Source organism: Onychostruthus taczanowskii, unplaced genomic scaffold, assembly GCF_017590055.1.
Source record: "Onychostruthus taczanowskii isolate IOZ18803 unplaced genomic scaffold, ASM1759005v1 scaffold199, whole genome shotgun sequence".
NCBI classification, from domain to species: Eukaryota; Metazoa; Chordata; class Aves; order Passeriformes; family Passeridae; genus Onychostruthus; species Onychostruthus taczanowskii.
In genome coordinates this window covers 349978-367360 of record NW_024499228.1, presented here as the reverse complement: position 1 = coordinate 367360, position 17383 = coordinate 349978, and the positions used below count along the sequence as shown (strand labels likewise).

The 17383-nt window shown below is 61.7% G+C and overlaps 2 protein-coding genes across 5 annotated transcripts in view; one reads left to right on the top strand and one right to left on the bottom strand.

Annotated features, from left to right (window-relative positions):
• LOC121334887 (tenascin-X-like) overlaps positions 1-9299 on the bottom strand; it is a 38986-nt gene extending 29687 nt beyond the window's left edge. Inside the window, 11 exon segments of the mRNA XM_041402400.1 lie at positions 335-561; positions 3014-3162; positions 3935-4071; positions 4736-4895; positions 5440-5613; positions 6246-6452; positions 6931-7059; positions 7494-7691; positions 8112-8457; positions 8534-8636; positions 8978-9299. Coding sequence (XP_041258334.1) covers positions 335-561; positions 3014-3162; positions 3935-4071; positions 4736-4895; positions 5440-5613; positions 6246-6452; positions 6931-7059; positions 7494-7691; positions 8112-8457; positions 8534-8636; positions 8978-9074 — 1927 coding nt within the window. The 5' untranslated portion in view covers positions 9075-9299.
• Positions 9300-9552: 253 nt separating this feature from the next.
• Positions 9553-16698, top strand: LOC121334901 (antigen peptide transporter 2-like). 4 transcript variants are annotated; one of them, XM_041402424.1, is made up of 12 exons: positions 9553-9653; positions 10316-10874; positions 11451-11559; positions 11635-11765; positions 12281-12486; positions 12995-13192; positions 13660-13767; positions 13848-14036; positions 14105-14278; positions 14665-14824; positions 15140-15267; positions 15919-16698. In XM_041402424.1, exons 2-12 carry the CDS (start codon positions 10373-10375, stop codon positions 16165-16167), a joined length of 2154 nt encoding a protein of 717 aa, XP_041258358.1. In that variant the 5' UTR covers positions 9553-9653; positions 10316-10372; the 3' UTR covers positions 16168-16698. The 4 variants fall into 4 exon arrangements, with proteins under 4 accessions (XP_041258358.1, XP_041258356.1, XP_041258359.1 ...); XM_041402422.1 differs by having other exon boundaries at positions 13639-13767; XM_041402423.1 differs by lacking the exon at positions 9553-9653 and adding an exon at positions 9832-9859 and having other exon boundaries at positions 13639-13767.
• Positions 16699-17383: the final 685 nt, after the last annotated feature.

The following is a 17383-nucleotide window of genomic DNA, read 5'->3' as shown; positions in this document are numbered from 1 at the left end:
TGGACCCCCACTGATGCCCCCAATGACCACAAGGACCATCATGACCCCAATGTCCCCACCAATAACCACCTCAGTGAGTCCCCAAGGCCCCCCCCAATGACCCCCCAATGACCCCCCAATGACCTGCTATGTCCCGCCGGTCCCTCATTCTCCCGTGCCCCTGTGTCTCCTCCATATCACTAATCTCTGTTACCTGTCCCAGCCTCGGGTTCTCCATGTCCCCTCACTGTCCCCATGAGCCCCATGTTCCCCCATGTCCCCTATGTCCCCCTCCCTCTGTTCCCCTGTCCCAGCCTGGGGCTCCCCCGTGTTCTCCCCACTTGTCCCCTGTTACCTGTCCCGGCCTGGGGTCCCCCCTTGTCCCCACAGTGTCCCCTCAGTGCCTGCACGTGTCCCTCGAGCTCCCGCAGCCGCCTCAGCACATCCGCCAGCGCCGCCCCGCACGACTCGGGGGGAGACGTGGCAGGGGACACTGAGGGGGACACTGAGGGGGACACTGCCTCCCCCCGCAGCGCCAGTGCCAGCAGGAGGAGCCGCAGTTCCAGGGTCACCGGCATCGTCCTGGGGGAAAGCAGGGGGACATGGGGACACCCAGAGGCAGCCACGAGGGAACACGGACACCGTGGAGAGACACAGGGATAACTGCGGGGACACAGGCACAGGTGGGGGGGACACAGGGACACCTCTGGAGGCAGCTAGGGCACACAGGCACAGGCAGGAGCATGCAGGGACATGCATGGGGACATCCATGGGGACACACAGGCACCAATAAAGGACATAGGCACATAGATGTTGGGGACGTCCGAGGGAAACAACCCACGGGGAGGACGTGGAGACACCCTGGGGTCACACAAGGGCACACATGAAGCACAGGGGACACCGATGGGGGGATGCAGGGGGACAGGGACATCTTCGAGGACACCTCAGTGACACGGAGGGGGAAGAGAGACACCTGTAGGGGACACCCATACACAGTGGGGACACCACTGGGGACATCCTCAGGGATGCATGCACACCAGCACGGGACACAGGAACATCTCTGGAGACACCTGAGGGACATGGGGACACACACGAGGCGAGCACAGGGACACCCTTGGCAACACAGGCACAGTTGTGGGGGACACGAGGGACACCTGGGGGACATTCCTGCAGACACACAGACATCCCAAACCACAGCACCTCCCGGTAACCCCCAGTGACTCTTCAGTCACCCCCAGTGACCACCTCAGTAACTTCCAGTGATTCCCAGTCCCCCTCAGTCCCCCAATCCCCACAGTTCCTCCAGAGCTGCCTACAGAGCCCCCCGTTGCCCCCCGATTCCTCCAGTCTCCCACAGTGCCCCCCAGTTCCCCCCAGTACCTTCCCAGTCCCCCCACAACTTCCCCCTGCGACCCCCCGATTCTCCCCAATTCCCCCTGTTCCCACAGTGCCTCCAGATCCCCCCCGTCCCTCCCAGTGGGCGGGGCCGGGGGCGGGGCCTGGGCCACGCCCTCCCCGCCCCCCCCAGGGGAGCCGCCCCCGCCCGTGTTTGGGGAGTCGCCATGGAAACCAAACAACCGAGAGGGAAGGGTTCCCAGTGCTCCCAGTGACACCAGTAACACAGCACAGCACATCCCAGTGCTCCCAGTAACACAGCACAGTCCGTCCCAGTGCTCCCAGTGACACCAGTAACACAGCACAGCCCGTCCCAGTGCTCCCAGTAGCGTAGGACCTGTCCTACACCTCATCCCAATGCTCCCAGTGACACCTTTAACCCCAGTGCCACCTGCCCTCCAGCTCCCAGTAACACCAGTAACACCAGTAACACGGCTTAGCAGGACCCATCACTCCCACTACCACTAGTATGGCCCATCCCAGTGACACCAGTACCATGGGAAAGCCCATCCCAGCGCTCCCAGTGACACCAGTAACACAGCACAGCCCATCCCAGCGCTCCCAGTGACACCAGTAACCCCAGTGCCACCTGCCCTGCAGCCCCCAGTGCTCCCAGTAACACCAGTAACATGGCTTAGCAGGACCCATCGCTCCCAGTGCTACTAGTACAGCCCATCCCAGTGACACCAGTGACGTGGGAAAGCCCATCCCAGTGCTCCCAGGAACCCCAGGGCAGTCGGTGCCGGGGCTCCCAGTGACACCAGTATCGCCTGCCTCAGTGCTCCCAGTGACATCAGTAATGTGGCACAGCTCACCCCAGTCCTCCCAGTGACACCAGCAAGCCCAACCCATGAGTCCCAGTAACACATCCCAATGCTCCCAGTGACACCAGTAACATGGCACAGTCCACCCCAGTCCTCCCAGTTACACCAGTACAGTCTGTCCAAACGCTCTCAGTAACACCAGTACTGCGGCACAGCATGACCCAGGGCTCCCAGTAAGACCAGTGTGGCTCATCCCAGTGCTCCCAGTGCCCCAGCACAACCCCTCCCAGTGCTCCCAGTTCGGGTGTGGCCGTGACTCACTGCCCCGGCAGCAACAACAACAGCGGGGGGGGCTCCTGGGGCCCCCCAAAAGGCCGGGGAATGGGGAGGGGGGGTGCAGCAGACGTGGGCAGGAGCAGAGCGGGGGGAGAAGCCCGTGTCCAGCCGATATCCTCCCCTGATCCTCACCCTTTTCTCCCCTCCTGTTCCCCCCCCACCGCGTGTCCCCCCCGCCCCCGCCAAGGAATTTTCTCCATCAACACGATGAGCTCATGGGGGGGGAGGGGCGGCGGGGCCCCGCCGGGGGGGTCCCGGCCCCAGCCCCTCTGCCGACGCCTTTATCGTTTGATTTATTGATTTGTTATTGCGTAAGTTTCCAGATTTATTGATTGATCTCACACCCGGTCACTGTCACAGCCCCGGCCCCGAAGTCACCCTTTCCCCACGGTGTTCCCATCCCTGCTCCCCATGTCGCCACTGCCCCTGCTCCTGCAGCGTCCCTGCTCTCACAGCCTCCATCTCCAGTGTCTCCCTCCCAGCCCTAGTCATCCCCCTCCCCGTCCTCAGTGTCCCCCGCTGTCCCCCACGGGAGGGACCTTAGCTCCTCGGGGCTCTCCAGCTCCCGCAGCCGTCCCCCCTCCAGCAGGGCCACCCTCTGTGCCCGTTGTGCCAGGGCCACCCTTCCTGTCACCAGCAGCACTGCCGGCCCCTCCCCTGTCCCGGGACACAGCAGCTCCTGCTCCACCTGCGGGGACACGGCAGGGGCAGGGCACATGAGGACACGGGGGGACACAGTGGAGATGGGGGACTTGGGGGTGTCAGGGGACCCCGGGTGGAGAGCACAGAGAGGGACCTGGGGAGTGGGGACATGTGGACACAGAGGACATCGGGACCAAGGGGGCTCTGGGCTTGGGGTGATGTGGGGACCCAGGGTAGGTGGGGACACTGGGACCAAGGGGACAGGACACAGGGGCAGGGTCCTGGGGGATGTGGTGGCCCAGGGGACCTGGCACAGGAGACCCCAGGGGACATGGGGATTAGCAACCAAGGGGACACAGGGAGTGGGAGCAGAGGGAATACAGGGCACTCAGAAAGTGGGGACCCAGGGGACACAGGGCACATGGGGGACATAAAGATTGGGGACCCAAAGGACATGGGGATTGGGAACACAGAGAACATGGGGACAAGGAAGGGACCTAGGGGATACATAGGGACCAAAGGGACACAGGGGCAGGGACCCAGGGAATTTGGTCACCTAGGAGACCCCAGGGGACATGGGGGCAGCAACTAAGGGGACATGGTGACCCAGGGAACATGGTGACCCAGGGGGCACAGGCCATATGGGGGACATGAGGATCGGGGACCCAGGGGACATGGTGACTCAGGGAACATGGTGACCCAGGGGGCACAGGCCATATGGGGTACATGAGGATCGGGGACCCAGGGAGTGAGGACCCAGAGGACATGGGGACCCAGGGGATGGGGCTGTGAGACACAGGGACAGGGCTGTGACCTACCTGGCACCGGGTCATGGGGTCGAGTGCCCTCGTGGGCTCATCCAGTACCAGCACCTGGGGGTTCCTGAGCAGGGCCCGGGCCAGAGCCACCCCTTGTGCCTGCCCCCCTGAAAGCTGCATCCCCCGTGGGCCCACCTCTGGGGACAGAGAGTACACCATGGGGACACCACAAGGATACTGTGGGGACACCATGGGGACATTGTGTGGACACACTGGGGAGCTGCACCCACTGTGCACCCGCTGCTCCGGGGACAGTGAGGGGACAGGGAGGAGGCAGAGAGGATACCAAGGGGACAACATGGGGAAGTGGGAGCAGGTAGAGAGTGGACAGTGAGGAGACAACAACGGGATGCTGTGGTGACAGCATGGGGACACTGAGGGGAGACCATGGAGACACATTTGGGACACCAAGGGGAGACACTGGGGACATGTTAGGAAGGACACCCCCTGCACCCCCAGCTCTGGGGCACACAGGGACAACAGAGATGGGACAGGGAGGAAACAGTGAGGCAGCAGAGAGGACATGGAGGGGACAGCATGGGGACAGCATGGGGACAGTGAGGGAATAGTGAGGAGACAGAAGGAACATGGTAGGGAGACTGTGGGACACTACAGACACCTTGGGGATGGTGAAGCGACATCATGGGAACAGCAGGGGACACTATGGGGACATAATGGGGACACAATGGGAAAACTAGGGAGAGCAAGGGGACACCTTGGACACATTATTGGGACACTTTTAGGACATCTTTGGAACACACTGGAGACACTACAGGGGGACCACGGGAACACTGGCCGTACCTGTGCCATAGCCGTGCGGCAGCTGTTCGGCCCAAGTGTGCGCCCCCACCCGCCGTGCTGCTGCCATCACCTGGGTCCCCTCCTTGTGTCCCCAGCCCAGAGCGATGTTGGCACTGAGGGAGCGGGACAAGAGGGACGGACACTGCAGGACACCAGCCACCTGCAGGGACAGGGGACATAGGGGAACAGGGGGGAACATGGGACCACTTAGGGATTTGGCAGGGACAAGGAGGGCACATGTGGAGACATGAGGTGGTGGCAGGGTCATAGTGAGGCTGGCTGATGACACAGGGGTGGCTGTGAAGAACTGTTGGGAACACAGGAGTGACCTGGGGATGGCAATGGGGATGTGCTGGGGACATAGGGTGACATGGTAGCCATGGCTGTTGGGACAGTGGTTGACCTGGGGTAGCCATGGTAACCCACTGGTGACAGAGGGGTGGAACTGGGGAGCCAGGGGTGATGTTGGGGTGGCAGTAGGGACCCATTTGGGGCACAGGAGTGACCTGAGGGTAGCAGTGGGGGCCTGTTGAGGACCAGGTGTGGACCCAGGGGTGGCTGTGGGAACCTGTTGGTGACAAAAGGCTGCCCAGGGTGGCTATGGGAACACAACGGAGAGGTTTGGTGACAGGGGAACAGCAGCAGGGGATGGATGGTGACCTAGGGGTGGCTGTGGGGGCCCGGCGGTGGCCCGTGTGTGTCACCTGTTCCCGCAGAGCAGGGTCCGAGTGAGGGGTCAGGGGGGTCCCGTTCAGCAGCACCGCTCCGCCCGCCAGGGGGCGCAGTCCCAGCGCGGCCGCCACCAGTGAGCTCTTCCCGCCACCAGGAGGCGCCAGCACGGCCACAACCTCCCCGGGGCGCAGCGACAGCGACACCCCCTGGTGGCAGGAACAGGGATCGCACCCAACACCTCCCCGTGTCCCATGTGCCCCCGCGGCCCCAATATCCCCTTGTCCCCCCATGTCCAATGTGTCCCCCCATGCCCCCAAGCCACCAGTGAGCTCTTCCCGCCACCAGGAGGCGCCAGCACGGCCACAACCTCCCCGGGGCGCAGCGACAGCGACACCCCCTGGTGGCAGGAACAGGGATCGCACCTGACACCTCCCCGTGTCCCGTGTGCCCCCGCGGCCCCAATATCCCCTTGTCCCCCCATGTCCAATGTGTCCCCCCATGTCCCCAATATCCCCTTGTCCCCCCAGGTCCCATGTGCCCCCGTGGCCCCAATATCCCCTTGTCTCCCCGTTTCCCCATGTCCTCCCCATGTCCACAATATCCCCTTATCCTGCCATGTCCCATGTGCCCCCATGCCCACAATATTCCCTTGTCCCCCCATGTTTCCCCATGTCCCCAGTACCCCCTTGAACTGCCATGTCCCATGTGCCCCTATGTCCACAATATCCCCTTGTGGCCCTGTCCCATATCCCCCCAAGTCCTGTGCTTCCCCATGTCCCACGTTCCCCCATGTTCACAACACCCCCATGTCTCCCCATGTCCCTGTGTCACCCATCACCTTGAGGACTGGCTCGGACCGCCCAGGGTACGACATCCAGACATCCTTGAGGCACAGGCCTCGAGTTTCTGTGGTCTCATGGCCCCCGGGGGTAACAGGTGACGGTGGTCCTGCGAGTGTCCCCATCTTGGCCTGCTCCAGCAGTTCCAGGAGTTTTTCAGAGGAGCCAACGGCCTTGGCCAGGTTCGGGACATAGAGGAGCATGACCTGGGAACATGGAGACATGATGTGACATAAGGGAGCTATGGAATGGCCTGGGGGGATGGGAGGACTTGGGGGACACAAAGGACATTGGGAATACAGGAGACAGTGGGACATGGGGGGGTGATAGGGACATGGGGACAGGAACAGGCATAGCAAGGGAGGAATGGGGCTTGAGGGCACGGAGGGGACACAGCAGGGTAATTTTGGACACTGGGGGGATAAAACATGGCTGGGACAGGTTAGGGATACGGAGAGCAGGCATGGGGACATGGATGGGGACATAGGGAGCTGGTGGGCACATGGCAGGGGCACACTAGGACATAAGTGAGGGTGGGGCTGGGGACACAGGAGACAGGGACAGGCACATGGCCAGGAGAACATGGGGACATCACTGTGAGGATGTGAGGACATAGGGACATGTGGGGGGACAGAGGGAAGGGGGTTGGGGACAAGGGGGACATGTACAGGACACACTTGTCACCTCCACAGCCCTGGTGAAGTGTAGCTGGCACATGAGAATGGTGACCAGTTCCCCACGGGTGACAGTCCCTGCGGCCACCAAGCGCCCCCCCAAGAAGAGCAGTGCCAGCTTCAGGATCAGTGCAGGAAACTGGGGACACAGGGACACAGCGTGTTATCCCAGCCTCATGTCACCGTGTCCCCCAGCCCCATGCCACCATGTCCCCTTCCCCAGGCCACCCATCCCCATGCTCCTCAACCCCAGGCCACCAGGTTTCCATGTCCCCTGGCCCCACACTGCTGCTCCCATGTCCTGCCACCCCCATGCCACCATGTCCCCTGGCTCTTTGCCACTGTGTCCCTGTTCCCCAGCCCCTGCCAACACATCTCCCATCCCTGTACCCACGTCCTCATCCCCCTGCCACCACATCCACTGTGACCTCCTGCTACCATGTCTCCCTGTCCCACATTCCCATGTCTCCCACCCCCCTGCCACAAGGAGCCCTTGTCCTCCGCCCTGTGCCAACACATCCCCCATTCCCCAGCCACTGCTCTGCACCCCCTGTGCCCCCAGTGTCCCCATACCCCGCTGGCCCAGAGCCCGGCCGCGTAGGCCAGCGCCTCCTTCTGCTCCAGCCGGTGTCCCTGGGCGAGGCACTGCTGCACACGCCGGGTGACGCCCGCCTCGTGCCCGAAGGCGCGGACGGTCCCCACGGCCCCCAGTGACTCCAGGGCCACCGCGGTGGTGCTGGCCTGCGCTGCCTGCACCTGCCGTGCCAGGTCCTGGGGACACAGGGGACAGGGGGTCACCCTGGGGCCACAGTGGGGACAAGGGAGTCGCCATGGGGACGAGAGGGGCCACCACAAGGATGGGGGGACACGGGGTGGGACAGGGGATCACCACAGGGTCACCATGGGGTCACAGAGGGAACAGGGGGGTTACATCAGGGTCAGCACAGGGGCACCACGGGATCATGAGGGGACAGGAAAGTCACCTCGGGGTCACCATGGGGATGGGGGGTGGGGGACAGGGAGGAAACAGGGGATAAGAGGAGGTGATAGAGGGCACGGGGAAGCGACAACAGGCACAGGAAGGCGACAGGACTGAACTTAAGGTGCAGGGAGATGACAAGGTGCCCAGGGAGGTGACGCTGGGGACAGGGAGGTGACAGGGGTCCCTCACACCCCAAATCCCCTCAGTACCTGTTGGATGCGCCCGACGGCGCGCGGCAGCAGCAGGAAGAGGGGCAGCGCCAGGAGGGTGAGCAGGCCCAGCAGCGGGGACAGCCAGGCCACCGTGGCCAGCTGTGACACAGCCCGTGTCAGCGCCCACAGCCCCGGCACCAGCACATCGGCCAGCGCCGAGTGCGCCGCCCCGGCGTCCCCCGTCACCCGCGCGGCCACCGCGCCTGGCGTGTCCCCCAGGCTGCCCCCCGGCCCGGGCACGTCCCCACGGAGCACTGCGGCCACCGCTCCGCGCTGGAGCCGCTCCCGCGTCCGTGTCAGCGCCAGAGCTGCCATGCTGTCACAGGCCAGCTCGCTGATGGCACTGTGGGGACAGCGGGGTCAGGGGGGCGCGTGTCACCGGCACCTCGGGGTGTCCCCGGGGCTCCGGTGTCACCCACCTGCCGAGCCCCACCAGCACAAGGGGCCACACGGCCGCTGTCGCGTCCTCCTCGGCCACCCGGTCGGTGACACGGCCCGTGAAGTAGGGGGCAGCCACCTCACCTGTGGGGACACGGCATCAGGGTGGTGACCCCTGAATTGGGGGCAGAGGCCCGGAAATCGGACCCTGACCGCCCCCAAAATTGTGTGTTGAGCCCCAAAATTGAATCCTGATTCTCCAAACTGGGTGCTCACTACCTCTAAATTGGGCCCTGACCCACAAACTGGTTTCTGACCTCCCTCAAATCAGATCCTGGCTCCCCCAAATTGGGTTCTGACCCCTCAAATTGGCCTTGCAACCCCCCATCGGGTCCTGCCCCCCCCAGTTGTTTCCAAAGCCTCCAAATCGGATCCCGAAGCCCCTCAAAGGGGTCCTGCCCCCCCCGGTCGGGGTCCCCTCGTACCGAGAGCAGAAGCCGACATCAGCCCCCCCACCACGGTCCAGCGTCGGCGCTCGGGGCCCAGCAGGGCCAGGAGCCGGCGAACGGGGGGAGACAGCATCGGGGACAGGGGGACCGGCGGGTCCTGCTGGGTCCCGGTCTGCTCCTGCTGCGTCCAGGTCCTGCTCCCGGTCGCTCCCGGTTCTCGCCGTTGGCTCCTGGGAGTCCCAGGGGTCCGTGCGGGTCCCGGGACTGCTCCCAGTGTGTCCCAGCCCGGACCTTGTCGGTCCCGGTGCCACTGATGCCGGCCCGGTTCCTTCCCAGCAGCCGCCGCCTTTTCCCGGAAAGCCGAACGCGCGCGCGGGGGGCGGGGCGGGGCCGGCGGGAATCCCCGGGAATCCCGGCCTGACACGCCCACGCCTGGAATAACGTCCGCGATTGGTCAAAGTGTAGGTGACATCATCGGTTGCCAGGCGGAGGGAGCCGGAGCAGGTTGCCGGACGAAGGAGGCGATGCCAGGAGGGGGCGGGGTCTGAGCGGGGTCTGGGCGGGAGGGGGCGGGGTCTGGGCTGGAAAGGGGCGGGGTCTGGGCGGGGAGAGGGCGGGGCAGAGCGGGACGGGCGGGGCCTCGAAAGCGAAACCCTAACGGACCCTATTGGGAGCTACTGGGGAGCTGAACTGGGAGCGCTGGTGTGGACTGGTGAGTGCCCCAAGCTGGACCGGAAACATTGATGTGGACTGGGGAGCTCAGAGGGCTGGACTGGGAGCACTGGTGTGGACTAAGGAGCATCCTGTCCGGACTGGGGAGCACCCCAGGCTGAACTGGGAGCACTGGTGTGGACTGCTGAGCTCAGGGGGCTGGACTGGTAGCCCCGTAGTCTAGACTGGGAGCACTGGTGTGGACTGGTGAGTGCCACAAGCTGGACCAGAAACACTGATATGGACTGGGGAGCTCAGAGGGCTGGACTGGGAGCACTGGTATGGACTGGTGAGTGCCACAAGCTGGACTGGAAACATCGATGTGGACTGGGTAGCTGAGAGGGCTGGACTGGGAGCAGTGGTGTGGACTAAGGAGCATCCTGTCCGGACTGGGCAGTGCCTTATCCAGACTGGAGAGTGGCCCAGGCTGAACTGGGAGCTCTGGTGTGGACTGGTGAGTGCCACAAGCTGGACTGGAAACACTGATATGGACTGGGGAGCTGAGAGGGCTGGACTGGGAGCAATGGTGTGAACTAAGGAGCATCCTGTCCGGACTGGGAAGTGCCTCATCCAGACTGGGGAGCACCCCAGGCTGAACTGGGAGCACTGGTGTGCACAGGGGAGCACCCCAGTCCTAACTGGTTTTAACTGGTGAGTTCACAGGCTGTTGATCCTTCCCCGGGAGCCACACAGGGAGCACTGGTCTGCACTGGTCCCGCCATGGCGCTGCCACCCGCTGGTCTCCTGCCCGGTGTTCTGCTGGCGGCCGATGCCCTGGCACTGGTGTTACTGGCGCCGCTGGTGCCGGTGCTGGCGCCGCTGGGCGTGGCGGGCGTGTGGCTCGAGGCCGCCCTGCGCCTGCCCGTCCTGGCCGCGGCCACGTGGCTGCTGGCCCCTCGCCGTCCCTGTGGAGCCACCGCGGCCGCCATCACCATCGCCGCCACCCCCGCGGTCTTCGGAACATTCCGGCACTTCCTGGGGCCGTCCGGGGATGGGCCGTGGCTGCTGGTGACCGCGGCGCCCGCCTGGCTCGGGGTGACCCACGCCGCTGCCGCACTGGCCCTGCTGGCCTGGGCCGCGCCCCCGGCGCCCGGCGCCGTCCCTGAGACCCCCGGCGGCGTTCCCAAAGCTCCTGGCAGCGTCCGGCGCGCTCTGGCACTGACCTGGGAGGAGCGGAACGTCCTTGGAGCTGCTGTCCTCTGCCTCGTGCTGGCTGTCGTTGGTGGGTGACATGTGGTGACAGCTGCTGACACCCCAAATTTGGGCTCTGCAGCCCCAAAATGGGAACCCCCCCCCTAGTTTGGGGGACATCCCCCCAAAATTGGATGCTGGCACCTAAAAATTGAGTGCTGAACCCCTAAATAGGCGATGACCACCCTAAAACTGAGATGGTGACCCTCCTAAATTGCAAGTTGACCTCTTCAGTGAGGTGCTAACCCTGCCAAAATTGGGTGCTGACCCTTAAACTTAGGGTCTGATGCCCAAAAACGAATGTTGACCTCTAAGACCTGGGATCTTAAGGTCCTGATCTCCTGTGTTTAGGTTCTGACCCATAAAGTTGTGTGCTGAACCCCCCAAAGTTGGTACTGACACCCTAAATTGGATGTAAAATCCCTAAATTTGTCACTAAACCCCCTAAATTGGGTCCTGACCTCTCTAAATTGTCTCCTGCCCAAATTGTGTCCCGCCTTTCCAAAATTAGATCCCCACTCCCCAGAGCGGGTCCTGCCCCTCACAAATCAGGGTCCCCCTGTGTCAGTGGTCACACCCATTGTGACACAGTCTCGGTGACACCCAGGGGAGATGGCAGGACCGTATGTCACCGGGAAAGTGCTGGATGCCATTGGGAGTGGGGATGGAGTCACCGCTGGAGCTGTCGGGATGGTGGCGGCTGCCGGAGCCACAAGGTGAGTTGCAGCATTCCCTGGGCCTGTCCCTGTGTCCCCAACATCCCTGATGCCCGCGTCCCTGCGTCCCCACAGTGTGCTGTTTTCCGGGTGCCGGGGGTCTCTCTTCCTGCTGTTGATGGCACGTCTCCGTCAGAACCTGAGCCTCCGGCTCTTTTCCCACCTGGTTCACCAAGACCTGGACTTTTTCCAGGGAGCGCCGGCAGGTAATGGGGCACAGTCCAGCCCCATCCCACCTGTTCCATCCCATCTGTCCCATCCCATCCCAACTATCCTGTCACCTCAGTCCCCATCCCAGCCCCCAGCCCCTAGTCCCCCATTCCATCCTATCCCATCTGTTTGTTATCCCATCCCATCACTCCATCCCCATCATTCCCATTCTCACCATCCCATCCCATTCTATTCTATGCCATCTTCCTGCCTTCATTCTACTCCAATGTTCCATCCTGTCCCCATCCCACTTTCCCGTTCTAGCCACTGTTCTATCCCCTTTATTCTCATTCCCATGCCTCTGTCCTATTGCATATCCCCAGCTTCCTCCCACCAGCCCATCACCTTATCCCATGATCTCCATTCCCACCATCCCATCTCCCCTGTCCCATCCCATTCCACCCTGACCATCTTTGTACCCATTCCCATCATCCCATCCCACTGGTCCCCATCACATCATTCCCATCCCGTCTCACCCACCATTATTCCAACCTCTTTTCCCATCCTGCAGCTGAGCTCTTGGCTCAGTTTTCCATGGAAGTGCCACGGGTGTGCAAGTCAGCACCGACTGGAGCCAACCACCTGCTCCGAAGCCTGGTGATGGCCCTGGTGGTGGGGGCGTTCATGGTGGGGCTGGCACCGGGGCTGGCACTGCTGGCACTGCTGGAGGTGCCCCTTGGAATCGCCACCCGTCGCATCCAGAGCGCCCGAAAACAGGTCGGGAATACAGGAGGGAAAGAGTGGGAGGGGGACGCAGAGGTGGGATAAGGGGGTAGGAATGGTGGAGCTGGGGTGGAGGCTAGGGGAATGGGATGGTGGGGGTGGGATGGGATGGAGAATGGAAAGGAGAACGATGGAGATGGAAATGGTGGGATGAAAGGGGATAAAGACCAAGGGAGTGGGATGGTGGGAATGCTGACATGGGGATAGAATGGAATGGTGGAGAGGGGAATGGTGTGGATGAGAAGAGAAGGATGAGGTAAGGTGGGATGGTGGGGAAGGGACAGGGTGGGGACAGGATGAGAGAGTAGGGATGGGGATGGTGGGATTAGGACTGGGAGAATGGATGGGAATGGTGAGGGTGAGAGAGAAGGGTGTGGGATGGTGGGAATGCAATAGTGGGGAGGCAGTGGGTGTGGTGGGATGGGAACTCTAGGGACAGGATGTGGATGGTGGCCCAGGAAGGTGACCTGGGAAAGTTGGAAATCCCCTGTTGCTGCCACAGGCACTTCAGCGATCCATGCTGGAAGCATCTGCCCGGACAGCCTCGGGGGTGCAGGAATCTGTTGCCGCCATCGAGACAATCCGAACCTTTTCGGCGGAGGAGGAGGAGGAGGAGCAGCACAGACAGAACCTGGCCAAGGAGCTGAGGCTGAAGGAGCAGATGGAGCTGGAGCTGGCATTCTTCACCCTTGTCCACAGGGTCAGAGGGGACTGGGAACAGGAACACCAGGGAATGGGGGTGCCGGAATCAGGGATAAGGACACTGGGAATGGGGGTACTAGGAATGAGAACACTGGGACCAAGAATGGAAAACCAGCAGCTGAGATGGGAGCACTCAGAGCAGAATGGGGACACCAGGAATAGTGACAGCGGAACAGGGACATTGGGATCAGGAGCAGGCATGCCAGGAGTAGGAATGGTGGCATTAGAAACAGGATGGAGACACTGGGATAAAAGTTGGGAACATCAGGATCAGGAATAGGGACATCAAGAGTGAGATGGGGACACCAGAACTGGAATGAGGACACCGGGAACAGGATGAGGGCACCAAGAACAGAGATAAAGACCCCAGGAGTGGGATGGGGACAGGCGGAATGGGGTCACCAGGAGTGGTTGGGGGCAGCAGCATCCCTGTCCCACCCACAGGTGATCAAACTGGCCATCCAGGTCGTGGTGCTCTTCCGGAGCCACCAGCAGCTCCGTGACGGATACATCACTCCTGGGATCCTTGTCACCTTTCTGCTGTACCAGGAGAGAGTTGGTGGCCATGTCCAGGTGATCCCATGGAATGCACGTGTCTGTCCATCTGTCCATGCTTCTGTCCATCCTGGTGCCACCCCTTTTCTTCTCCCCAGGTGCTGCTCTACGGCTTCAATGAATTCCTGACCAATGCAGCTGCTGGACAGAAGATCTGGGAATACCTGGATCGGCAACCTGCAGGGAATGTCGGGGGGACACGGCAGCCCCCCGAGCTTCAGGGCCACGTCACTTTTCAGAAGGTCTCCTTCACATATCCTGGGAATCCAGAGCACCCTGTGCTGAAGGTGGGTCTGGGGGGAGGTGGGGCTTCCCAGGGGTCAGAATTCTGGCATCACCTGTCCCCATCCCACAGGAAGTAACCTTTGAGGTGCGTTCCGGGGAGGTGACAGCACTGGCAGGGCCCAATGGAAGCGGGAAGAGCACGGCCGTAGCGCTGCTGGAGCGGCTGCGGGATCCTGGGAGTGGGACAGTGCTGCTGGATGGGATCCCGCTGCCAGAATATGAACACCAGTACCTGCACCGGAAGGTGGGGGCAGCAGAGACACTGGGAACACTGGGAATGGAATGGGGAAAATGGGGACGGGGTGGGGACACTGGAATGGAACTGGGACCACGGAAGCATGGCTGGGGCCATCAGGAGCAGGAATGGGGACACTGGGAAGAGGAATGGGGACACCAGAAATAGGATGGGGACAACAGGAAATGGGAGAGGAACATTGGGAAATGGGATGGGGATGACAGGGATGAGGATGGGAAAAGTGGGAATTCAGGGGTGGGGACACTGGGGACACAGATGGGGACAGTGGGATCAGGGATGGAGACTATGGGGACACCAAGGTGGGATGGGGTTATGGAGCAGGGGTAGGGACACCAGGAGCCAAGACAGCATCACAGGGCTTGGTGCTGGGGCAGGTGGTGCTGGTGGAGCAGGATCCCGTCCTGTTTTCTGGAACAATCCGTGAAAACATCATGCTGGGGCTGGAGCACTGCAAAGAGTCTGAGCTGCGGGAGGCCGCCACTGCTGCTGGAGCCATGGACCTCATCCAGGGGCTGGAGCAGGGCTGGGACACTGGTGAGAGCCATGGGGACAGGGCACCCCTAGGGCACATCCCCCTGCTCCCAGGATCCTCTGGCAGAGATGGGAGAGCGTGGTGGGTGGTACATGGTGGGGTGTGCGGGGGATCCCTGAGGTCAGATCCCACTGATCCCATGTGATTGCTCCTACAGAGGTGAGGGAGTGTAGGGGGTAGGGGAAGGGGGGGAGCCTCTCGGGCTGGGATCCCACTGATCCTGGGATCCCCCCAGAGGTGGGGAAGCACAGGGGGTGGGAGAAGAGGGGAGAACTGCAGGGCTGGATCCCACTGATCCCACGTGATTGCTCCCACAGAGGTGGGGGAGCGTGGGGGGCGGCTGGCGTCAGGGGAGCGGCGCCGCGTGGCCCTGGCCCGGGCTCTGCTCCGGCGTCCAGCCGTCCTCATCCTCGACGAGGCACTGGATGACGAAGACGACGGAGCGGTGAGTGGGGTGGGATGGAGGGGGTTGGTCTGGACAGGGCTGCAGTTGGTGAAAAGGGGGTGTGATGGTATGGGAGTGGAAGGGTGGGATGGGTGGGATGGCTGGAATGGGATGGTGGGATGGGGACTGGAGAGATGGGGTGGTGGGAGTAACGGATAATGATTGGGATGGAGTGGGAATGATGTGATGAAAACAGGGATTGGATGGGGTGGTGTGGGTCAACAAGGTGGAGAAATAGGACAGGATAGTAGGATGGGATAGAGACCAGGGGTGGAGGATGGCAGAAAAGTAGAATCAAGGGATGAAGACAAGGAGATATGATAGGGTGAGGTGGGATGGGGTGGGAATGGAGGGTTAGGAATGCTGGGATGAGGACAGAGAGATGAAATGCAATGGAAAGGGTTGGGGTGGTGGGAGTAGGATGGGATGAGACAGTGGGAATGGGGATGGTGTGGACAGGTTGGCTTAGTGGGCAAGGGGATGGGATGGAGAACAGGGAGGTGGGATGGTGAGAACAGGATGATGGCGTTAGGGTGGGACTGAGAGAAATGGGACAGTGGGGTGGGATTGGTTGGTTGGGATTGGGTGGGATCAGGTGGGACAGGGTAGGACTGAGTTGGATGGGTTGGGATGAGGGTTCTCTGGCCCCAGGCACAGCGCTGGGTGTGCACTGGGCTGGCCCAGACCGTGCTGGTTGTGTCCCACCGGCCGCGGGTGCTGGACGCGGCCGATCGCCTCGTGGTGCTGGAGCACGGAGCCGTGATGGAGACAGGAACACCAGCGGAGCTGCGGGAACACTGCGGGGCCTACAGCCGCCTGCTCCTTGAAGGAGGCAGCACTGGGCAGCCCGAGGCCCCCAGGATGGGCAGCGAGAAGGGGGCTGCATCTGTCAGGGAATAAAGGGGAATTAGCCCCTGTGTCCCCATTCCCGGTGTTTGTGTCCCCAACCAGCACCTGGTGTCCGCAGTCACAGTGTCCTGTGAATTCCTTCTCCCCACATCCTCTGGATCCCAACTCCCTGTGTCACCTTGGTCCCTGTGTCCCCCATGTCCCCACCGTGTCCCCCAGGTCCGCCCATTCCCTGGATGTCTGTGTCCCCTGTATCCAAGCCCCGCCATGTCCCCATGATCCCTGGTCCCCATGTCTGCTCCTGGACATGGGACACAGAGTGGGAAATAAATCCCATGGAATGGATCTGGGCATGGGCATCATATCCTCATCCCACTCCTGCTATGCTCACTCCAAGCTCCTGGTGTCCCCAGTCCTTTACCAGTGTCCCCATCCTTATCCTCAGTGTCTTCATCCCCATTCCAATGTCCCCTTTTGTATTCCTGGTTCCCTGAGAGGAAGTGCTGGGCACTGGAGGAGGGAACTGTGATTTATTGCCCAAACCAGGGTATTTTCACACCAGAATTAAAACATTTGGAATAACTGTGTTTAAATTCTTGTATTTAAAACATGGGAAAACAGGAAGTCAGTCTGTTGGGAAGGGCTGCTGCGTGCTGGGTAGGAACAGCAGGATGAGCTCTGCCAGCAATTTGTGGCTTTCTGCAGGGAGAGAGAAGGGGTTGGACCTGGCACCATGCATCATTCAGCTGGTGATTCCTGCCAGGATGAGAGTAAGAGTTGGTGTCCCCCTGTCTCTGTCCCCATCCCATTGGCTGGATCTGGCCAAAGAGCCCACAGAGAGCCAGAATCCCACCAGATCCTGTATCCATTGTATCCCAATCCTGCTCCACCAATATCACCTGATCTGCTTTGGAATCCCCCCAGTCCTGTTCTGGAATCCCACTCCAGTGCTGCTCCATCCATCCAACCTGATTCTGTTCTGGAATCCAGCCAAGACATACTTTAGAATTCTCCTGATCCCAATCTGGAATCCTGCCCTATATTCCTTCTGGAATCCCACACAGGTTTCGCTCTGTACCTGTGGTCAAGCAATTGGTTTCTCTGCCTGTTTTTGTAGAATGAGAAGATCCATGAGATTCCAGCATGGATCACACACCAGGATTCATCTGCATGGAGGTGATCCAGAGCTGGATCTGCCACTGTGTTAGGTCACATGTCAGGGGGTGAGGGGCACAGGAGACAGAGACCGCTCACCCCAATGTTCATG

Coding starts and splice junctions, on each gene's coding strand:
- LOC121334901 (XM_041402422.1), top strand. CDS start 10,373: ATGGCGCTGCCACCCGCTGGTCTCCTGCCCGGTGTTCTGCTGGCGGCC. Junction 12,487..12,994: donor TCCAGAGCGCCCGAAAACAG/GTCGGGAATACA, acceptor TTGCTGCCACAG/GCACTTCAGCGATCCATGCT. Junction 13,193..13,638: donor TCTTCACCCTTGTCCACAGG/GTCAGAGGGGAC, acceptor TCCCACCCACAG/GTGATCAAACTGGCCATCCA.